The 26586-nt window shown below is 38.2% G+C and overlaps 1 protein-coding gene across 1 annotated transcript in view; it reads left to right on the top strand.

Annotated features, from left to right (window-relative positions):
- Nucleotides 1-26586, top strand: part of OXCT1 (3-oxoacid CoA-transferase 1) — an 80352-nt gene that overhangs the window by 29444 nt on the left and 24322 nt on the right. The window contains exons 8-13 of the mRNA XM_064437706.1: nt 15672-15779; nt 18839-18950; nt 19439-19533; nt 20214-20262; nt 23190-23262; nt 24047-24122. Coding sequence (XP_064293776.1) covers nt 15672-15779; nt 18839-18950; nt 19439-19533; nt 20214-20262; nt 23190-23262; nt 24047-24122 — 513 coding nt within the window. The remainder of the gene's footprint in view (nt 1-15671; nt 15780-18838; nt 18951-19438; nt 19534-20213; nt 20263-23189; nt 23263-24046; nt 24123-26586) is intronic.

Below are 26586 nucleotides of genomic sequence, written 5' to 3'. Positions count from 1 at the left end.
GGAGTGTCTTCAGCATTGTAACACTGCTGCCACTAATGTCCCCTGAAAAGTAGGGTTACTCTTTGGTCCTGCTACTTCCTTGTTTGCATACCTGTACTCTTTGCTGATCTCATACAGGGGGTCCTACAGTGTTAGTTCCATACACATTGTTGATCTTTTTTCTGGCATACTTCAGGAAAAGTGTAATCAGTGTTTTCCAACAGGCGTTCTGTAAGTATGGCAGGTATTTCTTGATCGCAGGTGTCTAACTCTGTGTTTTGTTGTAAAACATGGTATGTTTGAATAGACCCAGCTCACCTGTTGTGTCTGGTACTGCTGAGTCCTTAGGATTTATTCTTTCACCAGTCTTGCCCCAGATTTATTTTAGTTTTTACTCATTAATAAAAATATGAAATGGTATTTGGCATAGTAAGATCCATACCAAGGAAAACAAAGTACTGGAAGTCCAGTCTCAAGGTATCTGTGAACTTGGTAAAAGTGGGAAGTGCGCTGGGAATCAATTGTATTTGTTAACCTGTCCTTCTAAATTAACCCGAGAGGCTGTGAAATCTCCTGACATGCATACACAGTAAAAGACACTTTTTTCTTTGATGTATTAAAGCTGCAGTTGTCTAATTTAAGCCAGTGCAGCATTTGACACTTTTTTGGCTGAAATATAGACAGACACTTAATTTTTGTAACAGTTCAGAGGTGGGGGAACTTCGCAGCATTTGTGGATTTGGAGGGTAAGAATAGAGGCAAAAAATGTCCACTACACAAACCCACAAACTGATAGCTATTGCTTACTTAAAAGCTCTTCTGTGCTGGGAGGAGCAAGGCTGGCTTGCGTAGAGAGGCTTCTGAAGGAGGAGGAAGTCAGGCTGTACCATGACATGATCTTAAGGGTCTTTTCCAACCTTAATGATTCTGTGATTCTATGATTACCAGTTATGTCTGTGGCACAGAGCAGAGAGTTACTGATTTTTAAAATTCCCCTATAGCAAATTTCAGATTAGTGGCTGACCCTCAGCCTTGTTTATTTTGACTAGGCAAATAGTCAGAAGTAGCTGTTCAGTACCCTTTTGGGGATCAGAAATACATTGATTGTAAACTTCTAATAAAATGTAAGAGTTGTTTACTGACCTGCACAAATATTTGGGGCTGTTACATGCATTTATTTTGTTTATCTAAGTGATAGGAAGTAGAAACTGCTGACATTCATGATAATAAGAATATATGCTGAGGCACAGATAACTGTCTGTAAAGATCCATCTGCGCTGAGTCCACTGGAATTTCTACTTTAATTTGAAGTTGACCAGTGTTAAGGATCAACAAGAAGTTTTCAGCTGAACTGCATGATTCCTGTTATTTGGAAGGTAACCTTTGGAGAGAAAAATGTTAAATAATCCAGTATTGGCAGCATTGGTTAGTTTGACTTTATCTATATGTGAAAGCAAAATGATGCAGGAGTTTGTTTTTTAGTTCTTCTACAGTGTTGCATATAAAAAAAGTTCTCTGTTCATCTGCTTACTTCATCTTGCAGAATGTGCGAGAGTTAAGTATGCAGTCAGAACTGTAGCTTTGTTTGGACCTGAGCCCTCACGCACACACTCAGCCTGAGGCTTTCAGTTGATTTTCAGACCTATAAACACTTTCCTGCTCCTGTTGCAAAGACGGGAGTTGGAAAATCAGCCAATCTAAAAGGAACTCAGCAGTCACAAGTTATATATGAGCCACCAGACCTTGCAAAGGTGCAGAGGAAGGGCTTGGCATATGAAGAAACTTGAGAACTTGTGTGGTCTTATGTATGCAGTAACATTTCCAACACTCAATGAAGGACATGTCTGCTGAATTCAGCAGGCGGCACTGCTGTCAGGACCCTCAACAGACCTGTTGAATTTTGTGGTGGGAAATGAAATGTCTAGTAGCTTGGAGTTACAGGGAGGCCTGCTGGATGAATGTCTAGCTGCTAGGGCAAGGGCTGTGATACTGCAATGCTTCTTAAGATGCATCTTGCTGTAGAGGCTCCTGTGAGTAGAACCCCACCAGAAGGGACAGCTTTTAGTGATGGTGCCTGCTTTTTGGAGAGAATCAAGGCAACCCAAAGCCACAGGAAAAAACATGGTGTGACCTTGCCAGGTGTGGGTGTCACGACAGCATGGGAGAGGTGAAGGGTGATACAGGCTTGGGCTCTTGCTGTCTGCCATGGAGGAGTACATGAACATCTCTAACTGCCCCAAATGTCCCTAAGCTGTTGTCTGTTTTCTTGCTGTTGTTATTCTCTGCTGTGAGACTTACTGAATACTTGTCCCTGGTGAAGTGGTTTGAGATCTCAGGTACTGCCATAACATAAGTGTTTGATAGTGGTAATACTCAATATGTTCAGAAATATTTATTGGCTGGCTGTTTGAATATCCAGTTTGAATAATTTTCTTGCTCAGATTGCAGAGGATGGCTAAATGTATCTCCCTGTGTAAACAGCATTTCCTCCTCAAATAATATCAGAGGAGGAAAAAAGAGAGTGTACTTTCTCATAAACATGCATTAAATAAAAATCATTAAACCCTGCATTTTATCTCTGGTTGCCTAGTAACAACACAGCCACGTCAGTGAGCGCCATTATCTCAGGTACAATGAACTGCACTTCAGTAAGGGACAGAAGGAGACTGAAATAAGCTATTTGGATCCTGTTATCTGTGTTAAATCATGTCATTGTGTTTTATTGAGGAAACTGGAAAATGAACCCCTTTTTTTGGTGTCTAATTCTCCAAGTGCTTTAAAAATGGCAAAATTTTCCTCAGGTGCATAGCTCTGTTCTGAGGAATTCTTCAAGGTTTTTGCACAGTGACAGTTTACTGTAAAAAGCCTGTGTGTACTGTTTGAAAGTGGAAAAATAATCTGAAAGAATATTATTCCTTACCTGGGTGCCCCAGCCATCTAACTCAAAACTGAACCCTGGTACAGGAAGCAGTTCTGGATTTGGGATGGGCATAGTCTTTGCATTAGGATGTGTTTCTGGGAAACCACAGATCAGGATCTGAAGCCAAGAAGGATACAGTATTGAGGTGCTTCTGTGCAAATGCTGTAACCACTGAGCTGTTGTGTTGCTATAGCCTTTTTCGATATTGTTTAATTGCTCAGTGATGATTCTGTGTGCATTTGGGATGGTTGCTGAGGGGGTGTCCCAGGGATCTACAGTGGAAGAAAGTTTTGTATGAGAATCCCATTTGGCACAGGATGGACACTGAGCTGCTTAGTCTTGCCACCTTACCAGAAGATCTTGGCACAAGTGACAGTAGAATTATAGTTGCCAATATATATATTAGTATAATATATGGAAAATATATAGTTATGTATATAAATACATATTATTAGTGTAAGTACAGACATCTTTGCATCTTAAACATCTAGGTGGTTAGTCAGGGCATTTGACTGTGTGGTTGAATTTACATGCCTAGGTTTTGGCAAAATCCTGAATCAGAGATGCTTGTGGATCTGAATTTAGATAACCCAATTATTGAGTATAGACATTACGGTGTCCTTTCCTAAGGGAACCTTAGATGAAAGATTTGAGGGAACACTTTTGGGAGAGTAACTATGAAATATAAGCTCATGATCCTCAGAAAGCATAGAAGGGAAAACGGCGAGATACTAGGAATTGGTCTTAGGAAGACTGATTTCATGAGCTCAAAGACTTGGTAGATAAAGGCTTCTGGGAGGTATATCTAAGAAGTGAAGTTAGGGAAAGGCTGTATTAAGAGGTTGAGAATAAACTTTTCAAGCATGGAGAAAGCAGTGGAAGAGTAGTAGGAATTTGACCTTGATCACAATTACGGCAGTCTCAGATACAGAAAAGAAAAATGACAGAAAGTGAGATCAAGGTCAGATGTGTGAGGCTAAGTGTTACAAAACCCAAACAAACAAAAAAGCTGAAGCTCTCATGAGCAAACTCAGAAATCTCCAGCCCAGCCCAAAATAAAGAAGACTTGAAAGTAGCAAGAAATTTTTCTAAGAGTACTTATATAGTGGGCTGGGAGACCAAGGACATCGATACTTCACTGCCCAATGAAGAGAGTTAAAATTACCGGTGGTGGTAAAATTACCTCTACGAAGAAGGCTGAAGTGTTTAATGCTTTTTCTGCTTCAGTGTTTAGCACTGTTAAAAAGTAGTTTGGTGTTATTATGGTGCCAGTCATAGAAGGTTAAACAACAGTTCAGAGAAGGATTGGAATTGAGATCCGGGGACTACTAGTACTGATTTGGAAAAGGAGCTCCTAGAAACATTTGCATACTATTGCTGTGGTATTTTTAGTTTGCCAAAAAGCAGCCCACCCCCTGAGTTGAATGCTCTTTTATAGTTTTTATTTCCCTTAATTGTATTTGGATTCTGTGCTTCTGTGTGTGCATCTGTTAAAAGACAGAACAGAAAAACAAAACGTTTTACAGCTGTTGTGCGGGCCATCTTAGGATGATTTGAGAAGCACTGGATTAGGCTGGGCTAGAAGGGAGTTCATAATAAGGTAGTTCTTTTTAGTTAACATGCTTCTGATTTTCAGGGGAATAAACTTCTTTGAGAGTTAATTATGTGGTTTTGTGACTTTTTTCCCCCTATGGTTGCTTTTCTTTTATATATTTATATATTAAAATATGTATATTTATATTAATATTTTAAATAGTTTATATATTTTATATAAATATGTATAAACTCTAATTATGTGGTTTCAGATTTGGCAGTTCAATGCAGATGTGAATATAATCTTCAGTGAAAAAAAATCCTTTTATTCTTGTAACATATGTTAAGAACAAAAAGAACAAGCCGAAGCAAGTCCGTGGTTGATCAGTAGACTGCAGATTGCCAGGAAGTCAGTGTGCTGAGGAGACTGATGGAAAGCCTCTGTTTGCTCTTAAAGCTAAATTTAGGGTTTTTTCATAACAATTTGTAGAAAGCCTGGTATATGTGTATTTGCAATGTATCTCATTAACAGTACTCATGTCCTCTATCATGAGAATTTGAAAATTAATAGGATTTAAAATAACCTAGATTTAACTTTTCATTGTATGTACTAATATATACGATAAATTAATAATTCTTACACCCTGTTTCGTGTAAGATGTGTTAATCGATCAATGACTTCTCAGTCTTTGTATTTTAAATCGTGGTTATGTCACTGAAAAAATGGTGCAGAGTTTTAGCCATGATTCAAGGAATTTATATGCATATATACTTTTATTTATGTATCTTAAAACAATAATTTATTTTCTGTGCTATTAACATCTCTGATAGAGATTTCCAATATGAAATGAGAAACATTTGACATTCAAACTAAAAATCTTACAGAAAGTTCACAATGTGAGTAATTGCATACAGACATGAAATACATTTTTTCAGGTGGTCAAAATACTGAGATTTGGAAAAGCTGCAGCCTTGAAACTAATGCTACACTCAAATAGCTCAGGTTTTAGTCTTCTCTTGCAGCATCCTTCCCTGCAAATGGTATAGAATAGAATTATTCAGTCAAGAAAGAGGGGATTTGAAGAGAATTAAAGTCAAGACTGTCTTGACTTCAAATCATGCTGATTTTGCAGGCAGCAGAAGATGGTAAAAGAATGGATGAGGACCACAGAGTAGTTTTCTATTTCTGTCTCCCAGTTTACTGCTGTTTACTTGAAAGCTACCTAGTCTTCGGTTTTTTTCCAAGACTATGTTAAATTGCTTTATAGAAGATGTGCAGTCATGAAATCCAGTGTGTGGAAATGCGCTCCCATTGATATTCCCATGAATTAGATACTAAATTCCTTAGTTTGCTGCTTGTGATTGAGCTGGAGAAAGTGATAGCTAAACAAATCTTAAAACAACCTCATGTTTAAACAGGTGTTCTGGTTTTTTATTGTAGAAAAACAGGTACATTTCTCTTTTTTGGTAACCTTTGGAATAAATCAGATGTATTATATCAGGTTTTTTCTTCTTGTTCAAAGAACCAGGGAAAAGCAGAGAGGAGAGCTGGGATATATTTCTGCTAAAAATAGGGGAGGTATGTAGACAAATGGCTGTGTGAGCAGTGTGCTAAGGAGCACTTGTGCCCCCCGCTGGGCTCTCAAAGTGCTGAATTTCTCAAACGCCCTGAGCATGAAGAGCTGCAAATGAACGTACAAACACATCTAGCAGTTAGTTTTTTAAGTAAACTTTTTAAGTAAACTAAATTTCTTAATAAAAATAATGTCAGGTACAAATATTTTTCCACAGTACGTTCAAGATAGACACATGCCAATATTTTTGCCTATTTGAATTCCAGGCTGATAGAAGTTATAGTGATGTCTCATGGTTCTCCCTTGTTCTTTTAAGTGAATTAGGTGAGTTTTTATGCACCTTTGTTTCTGTTGCTTTGCTCTGTTGTGTTTTTTGTTTGTTTGTTTTTCAATTGTGTATACTGAAAAGTCTTGTAGCTTTTCTAACATCTTGGGATGAGGCCAGCTGAGAAACAGGCTTCCTAGCATGGACAGCAGCATGTTCTTGATGTTTGTGTATTTTGTCACTTACTGTAAGGCTGTTAGAAGGGGCTATGTGCTTTTTGTTTGCCTTTGCCACCAGCAATTAGGAAAGACGCCTGTCCCACCATGCACACCGAAGTAGGCTATCCCTTGATTTTCCTGAGCTGTGTATACCCTTAGTTTCTTTTGGTGTTCATACATTGAGAAAAGCTATTTTTACATGGTTTTGATCTTAAATTTTACAAAGCATGGTGGTAGATGTGCTTCATTAATTCAAAATTAGAACTAGTTTGAGATTTTAAGAAACTCCAGATTTAAGGAACTAAATTGAGCCATCATAGTAGAAATGAATTGCTGTTTGTGATGGATTCTGTCAGATTCTATCAAGGTTGAATGTATGCTAACCAAATGTATCTGATTAAGACATTGCTAGAGGCAAAGAAATCAGTATTTTCTTACTAGGCTGTGATATGCAAAAACTTTTGGTTTTATGGTGCAAAGGACTGATTTAACATGTTTTTGTCAGCATCAGTGTCAATATTTTTGGTTCTGTTGAAGCAGTTTATCCTTGTTTTTTATATTCATGCATGTCTAGTGCACTCATTTCCAGGCAGCTTTCAGAAAGGATAATCATTAAGTGTAAGAAAAGTAACAAATTTTATTTTTCTTAAAACTTAAAATCTCTTGATATACACATGCCTGTGGTTTCTGATTAATCTATTGCAATTATCTAAGCCACATGACATACTACCGTCAGTTGTTTTCTTTCTTCTAATCCTTTCCTTCAGAGTATATTTGAACTCTTCCTTTACACTGCAGAAAAGTTTTATTGATCTTGAATATTTTGGGGTTTTGCAATATCTGCTATTGTTTTGAAGGTGAAATGGACCACACTGATCCCTTGTTGAGGAAGAAATTGATAGCATGTAAAGTAGTTTTCAGAAATGTTTGTAAACTACCACTGTTGATAGTGAACATCTGAAATAAGGAGGATAACTAATACATGTGTGCACATAAAGTGCCATTTTGAGATGATGTGTCTTTTTGTTGCCTCTATTGAAATACCTGTGGGTTGTTTTTTTATTTTTTTGCTTCTTACCAGAAAGAACCAGCAACATAATTTGCGGAAAAATAGCTATTAATATATTGTTTTACCCTGGTTACCTTCCTATATTGTTTCCTGCTTAGCATGCTCTGGTCTGATCCTTAGTTACAGCAATTCCTTGAGTTTGAGGGTCATTTAGTTGGACTTGCATGGCCTGGAAAATACAAAGAATTCCCTGTTGGATAGTGCAATTAAATCTCTGATTTTTTTTTTAAAAAAGGCTTTTTTCCTTCACTTTTCTACCTCTCCCTTCAGTACTTCAATTCCTCTCAGTTAATTTTTGAAAGTAAAGTTTAAATTTATCTCGTGACCTTTAAGTTACATTTCTTTGAATGTGTAGGAGATGAGTTCTCTTTCAGTCTCTTCATTTGTTATTTCTCTGATATGACTAAGAAAATATTTTGTTGAGATTAAAGCTAACTTTTTGAGGTTTTGATTCTTTTTTATAATATGGGAAGAATCTTAATAAAGTCAGTTATTTTTACCTTCTAATCAGTTCAACAGCTTTTGATCTAATGTATTTTGAAAGTAAGCAATGAAGTACAAGAATAATGCATTTAAAGCGATGTACATTTTGCAGAAATGTTAAATTATATAATTCCAACAGAGTTAATATTGTCAGCAGCTATTCTGTACTGAATTTGGAAGATTTGGGATGTGTAAAGTTAACCTTATTCAGCAGAGGTACGTAGTACAGGTTAAACAGGTTCTTTTGCCATTAGTTAGCCCTTAAGAAATGAAGATGATGTTCAGCAATTGTGGGGGCTTGTTTGTTTTCTTATGGCCGTTTTTTCCCATTATTTTAATTTATTGATTGAAAAATAGTTACATAATGTAACCTAAAAAAATATTTTCCAAAATTGCTTTTCCAGATCTGAGAAGGCAATTTTGTATGTATTCCATCTGGATGGTTAGGTTTCTGTTGTGATTTAGCCAGCAGCTCAGCCCCACACAGCTGCTCGCTCACTCCCCCACAGGTGGGATGGGGGAGACAATCAGAAAGGTAATGCTTGTGGGCTGAGGTAAGAACAGTTTAATAATTAAAACGAAAACAACAACAGCAACAATAATGCAATGGAAAGGAAAATCAGAGGTGTGAAACCTGGGGCAGGGGGAAGGACCAACCAAAACTGACAGTGCATGATGCAGCCACTCACCACCCAACACCGACAGTCCTGAGCCACAACCACCATCACACCCCCCCCACACCAACTGCCCCCGTTAATGTGCTGGCCATGGTGTCACATGGCATGGAAGGAACATCCCATTGGCCAGTCGGGGTCAGCTGTCTTGGCTGTGGCCCTGCCCCTCCCAGCCTCCTGCGCACGTGGCAGAGCATGGGAGGCTGGAAAGGTCACTGGCTACTACAGGCACTACAGTGAAGAGAATTAACTGTATTCCAGTCAAAATCAGCAGTTTCATTTTGTGTTAAGAACTTAAGTACTGAATAAAAATTGAGCACTTTATAATTAAAAGATAAGAACATAGTTATGTTCCCATTTTTGTCATCACTACTATCATCCAGTTGAGTATAGTAAAAATAAGCACTGAGTACTGTGAAATCACCTAATTTCATCAAGAAAGCACAAGACACAAAACACAGTCATAACCAGCATGAGTTCATTGATGGCTTCTATGAAAACAGCCAGATTTTAAGAAGGCTTTAGGAAGGAATCACTCCTTAGGTGTGCCTGCTGCAGGAGGCTGGGCAGGTTGGTAATACCGGGACTAGTAGATTGCTGGATCCTAAAGTAATCTCTCATACTTCTAATTCAGGTTGTTCTACAGTAGAAAAATAATGTAAAATTGAAATGAATTAATTTAAGAAAGCAAGAAAATGGCTTTTGTTTATCACTTTCGCTTATTGATGCATACAGAATTGTATAGACATACTTGTGCAAATCATGAAACAAGCACTTCCGTCAATTCAGTGGAGTAACTTCAGTAACCAACAATAGTTGGCAGACTTTGGTTTTTTTTTTCTCTTCATTATCTACTTCGTGAACATCTTGGAAAACCTGCCAGTTTCAGTTTGTACTTACAGAATACATTTTTACAGTACATATTTTAGGCACGGTTGATAGCAGGCATTTATTGTTGACGTAGCTACTCTTTTATAAAATCACTTCTATTGTGATTTCAGTGAATCTGCCTAAGTGACTCTTTATTTTGGGTAAAGCTGCCCATTTATAAGAAAAGAAAAAAGGTGAAAATACAGTGTTTTGAGAATGTTATTTTCTGAGGATTATTCCTTTGAACATGTTCTTGAAACTTAAGAATATCATGTATCCTGACTGTGCTAAAATGTGACTAGCTTAAAACTGAAAAAGTGTAGTTCTGTGTATATGGTAGAACTTTTCAGAGGCTGGTGGTTAAATTTTTCAAATTGTTTCATGTATGCACACAGCTTTACATGTTGATAGCTTGTGCAGATAATCAAGTATGTGTCCTCTTCTCTTTGCAGTTGTTATCCCAGAACTGCTGTGTGAGAGTACCTAGAACAGGTGATTTCGTACAGTCTGTTTTCTTCTTTGCTGTCAGCAGTACATCATGGAGGAAGAGGTTAAATGTGTGGAACAGAAAGGGGCAGTTGGAGGAAACAGGTAGCAGGTGTAGAGAAGTGTGAGAGAAGAGATTAAGCCTGAGGCAACTAGAAGTGGAGGTAATTGAGGAGATTTAGAACAGAGAAAACAAAGGTGAAATGAGAATAATCTAGTAGGGGCTCCTAACTTATGAGTATCTGTAAGCACATGATGAAAAACCTGGAGAGAAACCTAGGAGATTTATGTCAGCTTTGCTTCCCTAATGATCAGATATGACATATTGTCAACACACTTCACTGTTTTTCTCTGTGGTGTTCACAGCGGAAAATGTTCTAACAGAAACCAGGAAAAAAAGATGAAGGTACATATGATCTTTGTTGGTATGGAACAGGCAAATAAAGAACAGCTGTGTGCTATTCCTGTATTGCAAAGAGAAAGAAGCATATAGTGAAATTACAAGAGATAATGAGAAATGTTTTTCATACTATTTTAATTGTAGAAATGCAATGATCGAGTCTTTTGGGTTCCAAGGAAACTATTAGGCAAGTTCATGGTCCATCAGAAGCTATGAAGCAAAGTGGTCTGTGTCTAACCTCTGGCTGAGGACATCCTTAAACTGCACATTGCTAGAGGCTGGGAGAATATGACCAGAAGTCACAGCTTTTAAGCTCCTGTTCTTTGCAAAGAAGGATTACTGGACTAAGTGGATGTTCAGTGTGACCCTGATCAGCTTCATTAGGCTAAAGGTTCTCTACTAAATCTGAACTTTACACATTTTTACTGTTCCCCTGCTCTGCAGTATGCTTATGAAGACATTTATTCCAAGTTTCATGTGAGCATAACGTGGTGGTTATTGACCAAGGTGTGCCTTTGTCAGACTACTTTGTAGTTGCTTACCTTTTAAAGTTGTTGTAAAGCTCTTCTTCAGGATGGCTATTGACTGACTGTCATTTCATTACCGTAGGAGTTTGGCAGGAGTAGGAATTTCATGGTTTGGCTGGTCTTAGAGTCAGAAAAGGACAGAACTGAACTCAGAAGACCCTCAGTTTCATCTCCCTGCATGCAGGCAGAACTGAGTAAATATTAACCTGCTTTCTCTTTCCTGTAGCCCAATAGTTTGTATAGCGTGTTCTTAATTTCCAGTGACCCCTTTTCAGAGTGTATTCCACTGTTCTACAATATCAAAGCTTTTTGCAAAATTAATTCTAAATTAAAATGCAGGCTGATTTTTTTCTTGTTTGTCATTAGCCATGGGGAATGGTTGATCACAGTTTCTGTGATCTTGAGTGAACCAGACACCTACAACTCTCCTTACAGACCTTACTGTGTTTTTAAGATTTTTTTAACTTATGATTTTATAAACGTGAATTTAGTGACATCCTGACTCTTCCAGTAGCGAAGTAAAGACATGCTTTAATGAGGTTTTTTTGAGCATCTACGGAGCTAAATTTGATTTAATCCTTCTGTTGTTTTAGACATTGAACCAGTTGTAATGTTTTATTCTACTTACGTTCTGTTGGGTATTTTTATTATTTCAGCTTGAAGAACTGGAGTGTACTAGGATAATTAAGAAAGTGATAGAGAGATTTAATAAAGCCAGTGTAAAAATAAGCTACTTAAAAATGCATGGGTTTTGTTAAGCTCTCTCCCCGCCAGTCTCTTTCTCTCTATCACCCACCCACACATGCATGTTTTCGATTTTTTTTCCCCATCATAAGGAATTATAGTGTCATTTCTGGTTATAGCTTAGTTTTATGAAAACTGAGATTTCAAACTAAAACAGCTGAAAATATTTCATGTATCATAAAGGATCTAATTAGGCTGCAGAAATAGGTTAAAAGGTACATACTCAAAGGAAAGGCCTTTTTATTTTCAAGCGTTTTGGCATGAATACTTGCGTATTCAAATTTCCTTGCCAATTTTTGGTCAAGAACTAATGTTTGTTATCTTTCTCACTGGAAGTCTGTAACCTTCAAGGTTCCCTTTCTCTCTTTGGAAGCCTTCAGAAATTCTGACATAAAACTTTAGGAAAGTAGCTGAATTTTTGTAAGCAAAAATAAATCTAACTACTTTAAAAAGGGAAAAGTAGATGTAAATTACAGAAGGAAGTGATATTGTAAAACAAATGACCATTGATTCTATAAGTGCTGATACCAAAAGGAATGGCAGAAGGCTCTTGTGAATCATAGCAGAGAACAGCTTTTATGTTCGGGGTGTACTTGAGATAAACCAGTATTCAGAAATGATTGAATTTACTCATTCTGCTCCCATTGTCAGCAATCAGACAAGATTTCCAAGAACATTTATACCCAGGAAGAAAACCAATACTGTGAAACTCTTGAAACAATGAAATGATGTTTGAATCACACATCAGAGCCTTCCCAGAAGCGGGAACTCAGCCAATACAGCCTCTTGAAGTTACTCTTCAGCTGTACCTGTGTAGCAAAGATGTAAACATTTTCTATCTTCTAGCACATTGATGAAGTTAAGATTTAAAATTAACACCTGTGATCAAGGCAATCTAAATGGTACCAGAGTGTTTTGATTTGCTAATTGAAAAAAAAGTGCAGGAGGTGGTCTGCCCTCTTTATGCTATGCCAGAGTTTGTTTCTCTTGGGCGGGATGCCATATAATGATTTTTTGCATTTACAGGGATTCTTCTGTACATGACAAAATAAAGCCTGAGGCGAGGTAAGCAGAGGGAAGAAAGAACAGAAGGATAGATAAGATAGAGAGTGGGACAGGAAAAAATTCACACACATCCTTTTAATTGTTAATACAAATTCTCTCCTGCATGTCTAGTTGAGGCTTAGGCTGTAGATGTGTTGCAGAAAAGACTCATGAAGGAATATAAAACCTTTATATAATATAAATAAAATTTTTTATGAAGATAAAAAATAAATATAGAGGGAATATGCCCAGCTATGGAACTATTTATTTTTGCAATATCATTCTTATCTAGAAAGATGCTTGGGTTTTATCTTTCAGTGTTCACAAAAAGTTAAGGTGCTGATTCCCATAACCATCAGATTTCCTGGCTTCACTTTTGTTGGCACAGCTTCCTCTGTGGTAGCAGTGCTGGCAATACTGATGGCTGCTGGCAGCCCATCTACAGTGTCTCAGCTGGAGTATCATCTAGTTCTCTGTGAGCAGAGTTGGAAGAGAGAGTTGGAGCAGTCAGATGGCATTAGTACTTTCCCTGTGCAAATTCTTTGTTTTCCATATAAACATGGTGATCAGTTTCACTTGCAGAACTGGATGGTATGTGTTATTGCAGACATTACATGCAAATTTTTAATTCCTTTTCAGAACTCCATTTTTTTTTGCTATACAGATATTTTAACATAGTTAATTTTTATTATATTTGATGCTTATTTCACATAATGGTAGAACATCTAAATTGCAAAACACCAGTAAGAATAGTGGGGGGCTGACTGTGAAGGCAAAGGTGTTCCAGTCTGCAGGGATCCTTAGGCTCATTTGAAATCCCTAAGACAAAATACTGTTTGTATGTGTTATGTTCATTTAGGATAATATAGGGAAATAATGAATAATTATATTGATGGTTCTTGTGAGGAAAAGCTATCATGCTGGCTGCTGTTTCCAAAGAGACAAAATACTAACCAATTAAGGGAAGGGGGTGACTAATAACAAAATCCAACAATTTATTGTTGGATAAACTATTTATTCTGTGTATTCTATGGGGGGAGAGATACAGTGTGTCAAGTTTTCTGACAGCGTAATTCCATCGAAATTGGTTGAATTGTGCCAGCAAAAATTTTGGTTTTATAGTCTCAGCTACTGCAGCAAAAAATTTAGTTCTTTTAAATGAAGTTCAAACTAGTAGTATTTAGTATTTCCCAGGCCTATTTTTCTACCTGATAAATGAAGACGAATTTAATTAGAAAAGGTGAATTTGGGAATTCTGCTGGTAGCAGATCATGTGCTTATGTATGGCTTCATTGAAAAGTCTTGTCTCCTGCTTTTCCTCCTTTTGAGGATGTCCTGATAGTAGGCACTGCACAGAGAGTGCAGTGTGCTTCAGCTGTGTGCTTCAGGAGTTTTTTCATTGTACCCTGTGTTTGACTTGGTCTCCATATTAATTTTAAAATTCACATATAATAAATTTCAAATGAGATAGAGCATGGATGCGATTGCACCATTTTTTCATGAATACAGTAGCCTGAATTTTGAAAGTATTGATTTGATTGTCTCTCCTTATCTTGTGGATGAGGGATTTCTGGATGTGTGATTCTGCCCTCCATGAACACTGAGGTTGTCTGTTGCTGTGGCTGCTACTGCCTCTTCCTCACCACCTTTGCCTTACAAATTTCGCAACTTGTCTCTTTCTGTCTGTTTACCCCAGGGCTTTTTTTTAGGGATCATCTGAAACCCATCTTGTGGTCTTTAGTTTGTTAATTTTTCCTCTCCCTCTGCTGCTTTTAGGGTGGATTTGTTTGGGTTTTTTGTTGTCACACTGCAAAGCACAGCAGGAAAGTAATTGTCTATCAGATGTACTATAGATTCTATTATTGATCACATTGTGCAGTAGCAGTAGGATGTCAAATTGAATTTTAAGTTCATTAATGTTGTTTCACTGGTGATGGGTGTTAAGTGATGTACCCCTACTGACATGTCATACCCTGAGTCTTGTTTGGACATTCCTGAAAGTTTAACTAGTTCCTGATGATAAAGCAGCTTGGAAACTTACTTAATTTCTTCTTGAGTAGATTGTTTCAGATGTTATCTTTGACTTGATGCTTTAACGTTATACATTTTCTCTATGGTTCGATGCGGATACAGCCCTAACAGTAGTGTCTGTTTAGAGGCAGAGTGAGATGTGCTCTGTGCACTGAGACTTGTCAGGGAAAGCAGCAGACATGCCTGAGGGTCTGTGCCCCAGGCATCTGGCCATAGCAGGGTCTCTAGCTATAACACCCCAAACTCAGATGTAGAAGGAAGAAACACTGTGTTGTGTGTGGTGCTCCAAATAGGTGACATTTCAAACGTACTATGTGGATCCGTGCCGTTTTGTGCTGAATCTCTGTTTCACTAACTGTAGACTTCTAGATCTTGCCATCTTTCTTGCAATCAATTATTACAGTTTAAATGTTCTCACCTTTATTTTTTTTTGTGTGTGTGGGTATGCTGTGGAGAAAATTCAAGCCAGGTTCTGTGTTTGTATCTGTAAAATTCATACTTATGCTTTGTACTCTGACATTTTGTTACCACCATATTGTTTCCTTCGGTTGGATTGGAAAATATTTATAGGTACAAACAATTCTGATGTAACTGTACATGGTATATTTCTTCAAGGTGGTGGTACAAATTGGGCTGTTAAAACATAAACTATTTTCAGTTTGTAAGTAGAAATACCCTTTCAAAGAAGAGGAAAGATAAACATCTAAACTTATATTAAAGGGTATATCTATTTTGTCCCATTCCTTAGTTTTCTTGATTTGATCCATTGTGCATTTAATATTTGAAACTTCATTGCTAATAAAATCTCCCATTAAACACTTTTTTTCTAAATACTTACCCTTTTCTCTTTGTAGGTGGAAGAAATTGTTGATATAGGAGCATTTGCCCCAGAAGACATTCATGTTCCCAAAATCTATGTTGATCGTCTGATACAAGGGGAGAAGTTTGAGAAGAGAATTGAAGTAAGTAGCTGAGCTTTTTGATCACAGCATATTTCAGTTTGGGATGTATTATAGAATTTACAGGGTTTTTACTCTTAGCGCTGAGAAAATAGTGCGAGAAAGACCTGTCAAGTTTTACTAGGTAACAGAGCTTAGGTAGCTACTTAGGTAGTTAGTAGTTAGGTGGGGGCCTGAGATTTGAGCCTTGTTTCTTATACCTCAGCCTGTCTGCTTCAGTCCCTGTGTATTTTAAAGCAACTGGCTGTAGTCCTAGATGGCTTTAATGCAGCTGAAAATTTGATGGAAAATGCTGCTTTGTTCTCCTTCCTTCTCTCAGCCCTCATTCTGTAGATGCAACAAGGGGAACACCTACACTAAGAACTGACTTTGACAATTAGATGCTTTTCTACTGGAGAGCTTTTGACATGGGCATATAGGGCCAGTCTCAGTCCCTTCTGTGCCATATTTTGAATTACATTACATTGCAAAGGTCCTGGAACCTTTCTTTCCATTTCTTTAATTGGGAACTCATTTAGCCAGTGGCATTTCTGGTCTGAATAAAAGATGTCAGTAGCTATTAAAAATTGCAGCAATAATATTCTATGACTGAAAACATCCAAGAAAATCATGATTATGTAATTGTTCTTCTTTGTTTCTGTGGCTTTGCCTCACTCAATTCACTATATTCATTTTGGTGATGTGACAATGCTCTTAAAGTGCAATTGAAAAATCTGTATTTCTCCTGTGTCTCCATGCTCTGGAGGTGGGAATTGTTCAAAATGTCATCAGAAGAGCTGGTGGAGGGGGAGATATGACACAAGGAAAAAAAACATCTTGGAAAAAAAAATAGTGCAGAAAGAAATGGTGATAATTAAACTTCTATTATTAAAATCAAGTCACAAAGTCCTAGGAAGTCATATGTGCCCTTTTCTCTGAGTAAACTCTTTTAACCTTAACACCCATAAAACACCTTTTTTTCCCCATTCCATCAGTTCATTCTGCAAGAGCTTATTGCATGTTGTTGAGTATTTGACTGGAAACAGATGTATGAAACTTTCTCCCTTTCTCGCTCTTTCCCTCCCCTCCCGCTCTTTCCCTCCCCTCCCGCTCTTTCCCTCCCCTCCCGCTCTTTCCCTCCCCTCCCGCTCTTTCCCTCCCCTCCCGCTCTTTCCCTCCCTTTCTCGCTCTTTCCCTCCCCTCCCGCTCTTTCCCTCCCCTCCCGCTCTTTCCCTCCCCTCCCGCTCTTTCCCTCCCCTCCCGCTCTTTCCCTCCCCTCCCGCTCTTTCCCTCCCCTCCCGCTCTTTCCCTCCCTTTCTCGCTCTTTCCCTCCCCTCCCCGCTCTTTCCCTCCCCTCCCCGCTCTTTCCCTCCCCTCCCGCTCTTTCCCTCCCCTCCCGCTCTTTCCCTCCCCTCCCGCTCTTTCCCTCCCCTCCCGCTCTTTCCCTCCCCTCCCGCTCTTTCCCTCCCCTCCCGCTCTTTCCCTCCCTCCTCTGGGCATGTTGTGATAAACTGCAATTAATGGCCTGTTTCCTTCTTCTAATGGATGCAATATCTCAAAGAAAAGCTTCTCCTTTTATGAGAGAAATCCATTTTGCATTTATTAAACTGCTGTTCTTATTGCAGTTTGGCAATGGATGAAAAGGTGACTCTTTGTCCAGGGAAGACCTTTATACAAACGCCTGATGTTCTTTGGCTTGGCTGCATAAGTGAATACACCCACCGAGTCAACTGCCTCCTTCCCTATATGCTGAATAAAAAAAGGAAGTGAGAGGCGAAGAAAAAAACTTGTAACAGAGTTGTTACAACAGTTTTAATGGAGTTTTGTTTTTGTAATTTTGTAATTCTGGCATTGGAACCTCTCATTAATAGAACTGTAGGAAAGAAATGGCAGATTTATGTACCCTTCCATAAAAAATTATATACGAAGGAAGTGGCTGTACATATGAAAGCACTGAGTATGATATGTGGTAAGAGGAGAGATGAGGAATAAAGAAAAGCTAGTAGATCATAATTCTTACTGGCTTTAAATAGCAGTTCCTGCCTGATTTGGCTCAGATATGGTCCCTCTAGTGCAAGTCATACTTTCTATCCAACCTTCCCTCTGCTGCAGAGAAATCTATATGAATTTTCTTACCTTTTCCATAACTTGTAAGTGAAGCAACTCTAAGGTAAATAGCCAAGGCATAAAAAGAAAGTTGCTGGGAAATTCAAGAGGATTGATACTGTTTCTGAATACCTAACATGAAAGTGACTCCCAACATGGGGAAAAAAGACACTGCAAAAATTCTTTTGTTGTGATGAAAAGGAGCAAAGGATAATTTTGCCTGATGTGTTCATTATGTGTCCTGAAGTAGGATAGGATGGGAAGGCATATGGGGGTGCAGGACATCATGTTTCCCAGAACAGTTTTATATACATGAGAGATGCACAATGAACATTATCTATGTAAACAACAGTTTACAAAAAATGTTTTACAAACTTCTTAAATGTCATGGCATTTTCACCTACATGTGTTTTAGAAGGCATGAATTTGAGGCTAGGAAATCTCAGGAAACAACTTCAGGCAGATTTATGCAAGATTATACAGATTTATGTTTGAAAATTTAGTTGCTTAGCTCCCAGTATCTTTAGATAACTGGCATTTGTCTGTCTCATGCATATAAATCCAAAATAGCACCATTGAATTGAATGAATGCAGAAAGAGAGCAGTATTTATATTTTAGGTTGACGTTTTACAAATCTATTTAGGTATCTCTGGGGTAATGAACCTCAGACTTGCTAGTATTTGCACTGATGCTTGGTGCCTTCTTAACCAGTTGTCTATGTATCACATACTCTCTCAGCCTTGGCAATACAGACAAAGAAATAACATTTTGCTCTAAGGCAGTCATTGGGAATATTTGATGACTCCATTGGCTTAGAAAAGCTTGGAATGATAGAATAAAAGGTTGGTTTTTGTAGAAGATGGGTAAATGTTATTCTTAAACCAAGTGTCCCCGTGCAGTTGCAAATCGGGCTTTTGTGTCTTGAGGAGCAAGAATCTGGATTCTAATCCATTTTTGGTTACTTCTTCTTTTGCAGCGCTTATCAATCCGAAAGCCTGAAGACTCAAAAGGCAAACAAAAACCAGGAGACAATGTAAGGGAGAGGATCATCAGACGGGCTGCATTAGAGTTCGAGGATGGCATGTATGGTATCCTTCAGCTGTGCTGTAGGTTAAAGTGAGGACTCACTAGAATAACAACCACAGCTAGTTTAAGACAGATTATTTACCGTGCTGATTGTCTTTCCCAGAGCCTGTGAGTCTCTCGGTTGTTAACACCCTATTGAAGTAATAGAGGGCATGTTACAGCACAGAGTACCTGGAGCTTTTATCCAGGCATATCTGGAGGGTTTGTTAGCAGTTGAATGTTTCACAAGAGTTTCTTGAAAAAGTTATGTTCATTGGAAATGAAGCTTACTTGCATTGTGGGTTTTTTATCATGTAAAGCAGTTGAAAGAATGCAATCAGACAGTCCAAATGGCAAAATAATTAATCAGAAGTATGAGGCATCTAACTAAAAATGAAAGTGTTTGTGAAGAGAACATCTCTCATCTAATCATAGTACAATGATAATTTGCTTTAATTTACTAGTTTGCAGTAACTGTGTTCCTGTTTGTGCCTTAACCAATCCTCTTTAGCTAATCTGGGTATTGGAATCCCACTGTTGGCTAGTAACTTCATCAGTCCAGACATAACTGTTCACTTACAGAGTGAAAATGGAGTCCTGGGTTTGGTAAGAATATATCTTGATCATTTATTGCAGTGTACTTACCTTGTGGTGGCTGGGTTTTATTCCCTGCCTAACCCCAACTTGATTATAATTTTACTAAAAAATCATATTCAAATATATGCCATATTGCATGATTATAAAATTCTTACTGTAGGGCAGGGAAGTTTTACAGGAAACAGTCCTTTCAGGGTTGCAGTGCTACTTTGCTAAGTATGTTCTTAAGTACATGTCTTGCTGGAAGGAGTCAGAACCTTCAGTAGTTTTCAAGGTCAAGCCTTGTAAGCCTTATCAAACATAATTTTAAGTAAAGCTTAAAGTGGATATTATTTTCACTCATGTGGCTTTATGAAGTTGCACCTACTTCATTTTTTCTGAAAAATGTCTGACACTTTGGTTAAAAACAAAAACAAAAAAACCCACCCAAACCAAACAAAACCCCCACTTCATGGTTATTTAGTAATCCTAACAGCCTCTAACAATATGCCCATCAGTCCTGATATGTCAGTTGATATAAATTGTGGCTTGTATTGTCAGGGATGTTGTTCTGCTAAAGGAAAAAAAAAAAAAGACATGTCTGTGATGATCTGTTTTCAGTAATAAGCATTGGAAATAATAAAGCAGTTATGAGTTGTATCTCAAAGATATTTTAATATAAAGCTGACATATGTTTGTGTTGTTGTCAGGGTCCTTATCCACTTGAAAATGAAGTAGATCCAGACCTGATTAATGCAGGTAAAATCTTTAAATAAATTTAATTTATGGGAAATGATTATTCATTGATAATCTAAAAATTTGTTTGATTCATTATTTGAACCCAGACTCCTATTTAATTTACTTATAAATATTAATGTATTTGTCTTTAAAGCAAGGGTTGGTTTTGATCAATGGAGATGTTTAATATTCCAGTTAGAGAGCTTAGCTTTAATGCATTTTAGTAGCTAGTGAAGGAAACTCTCTTCCAGGCCATGCATTAAAAGGTCAAATCTTCGTTTATAGAAATTGTTTTGTGAAGCCTATATGCGAATATGGATTTGTTTTCATAGAATCATAGAATCGTTAAGGTTGGAAAAGACCCTTAAGATCATCAAGTCCAACTGCTAACCTATCACTGCCAAGTCCACCGCTAAACCATATACTCATCTACCCTTCTTTTAAATACCTCCAGGGATGGAGACTCCCTGGGCAGCCTGTTCCAATGTTTGACAACCCTTTTGGTGAAGAAATTGATCCTAATATCCAACCTAAACTTCCCCTGGCGCAGCTTGAGGCCATTTCCTCTTGTCCTATCGCTTGTTACTAGGGAGAAGAGTCCAACCCCCGCCTCGCTACAACCTCCTTTCAGGTCGTTGTAGAGAGCGATAAGGTCTCCCCTCAGCCTCCTCTTCTCCAGGCTAAACAACACCAGCTCCCTCAGCCGCTCCTCATAGCACCTGTGCTCTAGACCCTTCACCAGCTTCATTGCTCTTCTCTGGACATGCTCCAGCACCTCAGTGTCTTTCTTGTAGTGACAGGCCCAAAACTGCACAATGTACTCGAGGTGCGGCCTCACCAGTGCCGAGTACAGGGGCACCATCACTTCCCTGCTCCTGCTGGCCACACTATTCCTGATACAAGCCAGGATGCTGTTGGCCTTCTTGGCCGCCTGAGCACACTGCTGGCTTGTGTTCAGCCAGCTGCCAGCCAACACCCCCAGGTCCTTTTCCTCCAGGCAGCTCTCCAGCCACTCCTCCCCAAGCCTCTAGTTTGTTACTTTTCACCTTGTGTCTTTCAGAAAATGGTTTTCAACTATTTGTTTGAGACATGTTGTAAAAGGTCCTGTGTCTAATAGCCTGGTTCATTCCTGGCTAGTGAGTTGCCAGGAATGCAACTCATTTGCATTTGGGGAGGGAGCAGTAGGTAATCGGAGCAGAGGGAAGGAGCCCCAAATGGGACCTGGCACACTGGAGGGCTCTGCTGCAGGGGTGCACCTGCCTTTGGCACTTTAGGGCGACAATGCCAGTCTTCATGTAGTGGTTTTGCCCAGCTGTTTTGGGGCATTTCACCTCAGAAAAAGCCATGCAATGTAAATAATTAAGCTTTTTTACGGTTTAGTGCGTTGGTCAGTTTTCTGTTTTCTTCATGGAATGTTGTGCCTCCATCTGTTCTGTTTCCATGTAAAATTACACCTATATATTGCATTGTGACAAAGTGAAGTAGGCCTTGGAACCTTATAAATTCTCATTGATGCATTGATGTTAATGATATAGGTTATAGACCCATAGCTGACATCTTAGAGTTGTTTTTTCATGTGCAAAACCTATGCATTTTATATTTTTTATTCATGTATCCATACATATATATGTATGAGTGTGTCTGTATGTATCTATACCGACAGTATCTTTCTCAGCAGCTGTTAGGAAGTACAGTTAAACTCTGAGAAGTCAAAGGAGATAAAGCAGTGACATTAAACAAGCTTTTAATTTAATACCAAGGTGCAGTACAGCAGTTGTTCACCAACTTAAAACAGTTGCAGCCTGTCTTAACTAATTGATACTATTATCATACTGCTATGTTATTGCCCCTGTTTCAGTACTATGTTTTACATAAAAAGTGAATTAAGGCCATCTTCTGATTTGAAATAAGAAATTATCACAGAATTCAGTCCAGCATTTCACCAGAAGCTAGGTAACTGTGATACACTGTATGAAGGAAGATGTCAGATTTCCCTGAAATATGTTTGGTTTTTTTTTTTGTTTGGCCCATTTTCTGAATGTCTCACATGAGGTTTATCTTTACTGTAATTGAAAGGTAGGTTTCTGTCTTACAGCAGAAATATTTACAAGTACTGACTTCCTGAGAGCATTTTCAAGAAGTGGGTAATACGGTGCTCTTGTTACACTATTTTGTGGTCCTCAGCCTGAGCCTCTTTCTTCTCAGCATTGCCTTAGCTTGTCACTTGATCCCAGGATTCTTGTTCTGTATTGCTGCATGGAGGCCACGTCTCTCCCACTGCCTCAGGGTGTGTACCTGATAGGGAAAGACAATTCAGGCAGTCTCAGCAGGTCTGGATATTAGCATGATGAATTCTTGTGATCTGACTACAAGAGTGCTTATATGACCGTTTGTGTGTCAAAATTTAATTTCCATAGAATGTCTTGGCATATAATATACATCAAGTGAACTCAATAAATTAAAGCAGGTCACCTAAGTCTCTATTTTAACTTTCCTACAGCGTAGCCTTCCCTTTCCCCATATTCTTAGTTAATCTCATTGTCTCTTTTCCTATTTTCCAGAAACTGTTTAATGATGTCTCATTCCTCTTCCCCTTTGTTGTTACACGAACTTTTTCTTCACAATGTCATCTGGTGCTAAAGTCTTTTGGTTTTTTTTTTTTCCTCAAGTTTCCCATGCTTACTTTATAATTTCACCTTTGGCTGTGTTTCTTACGCTTTTCCAGAGGCACTCTGTGCCCATGGTTGTTGCTTAGACTGTTTCAAAGTGCTGGCAGGAGAGGAAAGAGTTATGACTGATTAGTTCACATGTGTCATAAGTGTAATCAAGTCTGTAGTTGTAAAGAATCCAAAGGAATTTGATAAAACCCCCTTATTTCTTGGTTAATAGCTGTGCCTTCATTTGTCAGAGACAAGACGCATGCATACTGTAGCTTATTTCTTTTACAGGTAAGGAAACAGTCACGGTTCTTCCAGGTTCTTCCTATTTCTCTAGTGATGAATCATTTGCAATGATAAGAGGGTACGTAACAACACAAACCCTGATCTTTTGAAACATGAAGAGAATAAACAGAGTCAGTGACTGAACTCATTAGTAATTCTTTGAAATGTGGTTAGTATTTAACAACCTGTAAAATTATCATGGATCAGTGGTGGTTTACAGAGGATTAGGTCTAGCCTTTTCAATAGGAAACAGGAACTAATGTAACTAACAGATACTGTAGTGATGTTTTTGTCTACCACCACCTGGCCATATACAAACACGTTTATAGCTATGTTTTAACAGCTACTTTTTGGTAATTTCCAAGTATCTAATCTGTACTTGCATTCTGTAGATTCTCTTTGCTCAGCTTGCAACTGTGATTCTCATTCCACCTCCCTAATGGAAATTCACTGTCTACACCTGTTTTTTGTTTGTTTTTTTTTTTTTTTCGGGAAGGAGGTTGGATGCAAACAAACACTAAATCCTAATGGCTCTGAAAAGATAATGAGTGCATGTAAATATGTGAAGGAGTGCACTTAAAAGTATGAGTTTGGAGCTGATTGACTGTGCATGCAATTAACCAAAACCAGACAAAAGCAATAACATTTTACAGGCTCAGTAGGCAGACAGAAATATTTGCATCAGTGGTACATCTAGATGTTGGAAAAAAAAAACCCACACTACATGTGTGACAAAATGGTTGCTACCTCTGTGGTATGCCACCATTTTTTACTGATGTAATGACAATGTGAACAAAAGCTTCTTAAGATTTGTGAGCTGTTACCTGAACATGATGTGCTAATTACACACTTTCTGTTGCCAGAGGCCACGTTGATTTGACAATGCTTGGAGCTATGCAAGTGTCTAAGTACGGTGACCTGGCCAACTGGATGATTCCTGTAAGTAGGTGTTTGTACTACTGTCAGTGCACTATATTTAGGATAATACAAATGTAGCTGAGGGTCAGGCAAAGGAGGAACGGGCTGAAGCAGAATTGGGGTTGTGAAGCTGAAAGCATTAAGATAGAGGACGTGTAGCTTAGGGTTAACAGGTTTTCTTGCATACTGCTGGCACTGAGCAATCAATTATTAGGAGTCAGCCTCTAAAATTTTGCTTGTGCTGAGCGTTATGAAAAACTAAACATGATTTATGTAAGCCTTCTTCCTTCCTCTTGTGTCTATGCCTTTCAAATGTCACATTTTTTTGCTGAGCACTGGTGATTTTTCTGGACGGTGACAACTGTTGTATAGTTGTACTTGGAGCAAGAACTTGAAGGAAGTTGTAGAATAGCACGTAGCTCATCATAAAATTATTAAAAATGTCTGCATGATTTTTCGCCGTGTTCCTGTCAAAGGATTGCAGCATTGACATTTTGAATACATCTAGAAGGAAGCAATTCTATTGTATTTACCTGAACAGTCCTACAGGTTTCAACCATAGAAATACAATCTAATCCCAGTATTATTTAAGCAGCTGATGACATCAAGCCATTCTCTGAACCCAATTTATGTTTTAACATTAAATGACATATGTATCTTTCACATGGTTTACACATGTGATATTTTCAATGGCTTTCAATATGGTACTTTCTGATATGGTTTGTATTAGAGATGTCTAGAAACAAATTTTAGCCTGGTAGAGGAGAAAAAAACCCAAATGAATGTCCTGTCTCTTGGAGAAGCGTTAGTTGAGCCCAGCAGTCCGTGTGTCTTCTTCAGCAGGCCTGCAAGGAGTGCACAAGTTGTGGAGCAGTGGCTGGAGCATAAGCTGCTTTTAGCAAGAGGGGACAAAGACACGGTCTGTCCAGGCAGACATGGGAGAACGGGTTACCTGAAAGGCTATTCCAGGTGTCTGTATGAGTGAGGGTAGGGGTTGTGAAGGGGTTATGGCTAAGTTGGAATATGGAATAGGAGAGAAATCTGTAAGAAAACAGTCTTCATTAGATGTTCTCACAGCACAACCTGGTTTTATGGTCACACAGCTAAAAGCAGAGGGACTAGTGCTGTCTAGATCTTTTCAGACCCCACTGATACAAGTGCTAGCTTTTCTGAGACTCTTCTGATTACAGTGTCATCCAGTTAATAGTGTGAAAAATGGGGTCTGAAATTAATACTGCTGTTGGTGCGTCACTCTGGGATCCTGTGTGAGCTCTTCTATTGCTGTTCTATGTCTTTTCATAGAACTCGGTGTTTTAAACATAGTCTGATGGCCAGATATACTGTAGGAGTCCAAGCATGGCATGCATTTAAGGTAATACTGGATAGCTTTGCATTGCCCAATTCCAATTTCTTTTTTTTGTCTTGAGTTACAAAAGCTTGTCACTAGAATCCAAAATAATAAAACCAGCCTCTACAGAGGAACCCACACATTCTTTGAAATATAAGGGATAAATCAAATTACAGTTTAACTCTAGGTTTGCTGTTTGAGCCAAGGCAAAAGTATGATAGTGTAAGTTTTCAAGGAGTTGAAACTTTGGGTAACTAAAACTGGAGTTCACCTGATTTATCCATAACTCTGTATCTCAAAGGTATGGTAAGTCACCCAAAGTCTAATTATGTTTTTAAATAGCTAACTTTAAAAAAACTTGCATTTAATAAACTGTATTTTTTTCAGATGATTGATGTAAAAAAATGTAAGTAAACACTGCCAGTCCAGTACTGTAGGTACATGTCACTGAGAAGCTGAGTGGGGTATTTTTCCCTTCATGTCAGTCTAAGAACTACTCTTTACGGGATGAAATAGCTCTGATTTTGTGAAAGCACTTGTGGTGGCTGTGATGTCTTACACAAGTAGAAATTACTTGCTTATATAGTGGTTTTTAAAAATTATTCAGAATTACCACATTTTCTGTGAAAATTTTGATGATAGACTAGAAGAAATAATTAACGGTAAGTTGTACAGTATAAACTCAGGTTTTTTTCGTAAGCTGTATTTAGAGATCTTCTTATAGGCACAGTTCAAGGTAATTTTACTCTGTATGTCTTTTTATTTCGATTGTCAGATAAGTTTTAGTTTTTGTTCAGCTGTGTTGCCTTAGGTTGACATTCTCTTTATAGTTTTGCAAAATGAAATTCACTATATAAACGTGTCCTGAGACTCTCCACTTAACTCCTGAGATTTTCTTCTTTGACAATCCTTTGGTCCTGCAAAAGCAGTGTTAAATGTTCCTGCACCTGGTAAAGCCTTCTGTTTATTCAAGCTGTTTCTGAGAAGCCTATGAAAAAACAGAAGGAGGTGGGTTGAATTTTAGGTAGGAAGAATTGCTTGCTTTTTCATTGCATTTGTAAATTGAAGCGACAAGAGAAGTGTTCTTGAAAATAGCTGAGTGAACAAGTAATAAATATTCCTGCTCTATAAACCAGC

Source organism: Phalacrocorax carbo, chromosome Z (assembly GCF_963921805.1).
Source record: "Phalacrocorax carbo chromosome Z, bPhaCar2.1, whole genome shotgun sequence".
Lineage (NCBI taxonomy): Eukaryota > Metazoa > Chordata > Aves > Suliformes > Phalacrocoracidae > Phalacrocorax > Phalacrocorax carbo.
The sequence above is the reverse complement of the archived record's forward strand: the minus strand, read 5'-3'. Positions and strand labels throughout refer to the sequence as shown.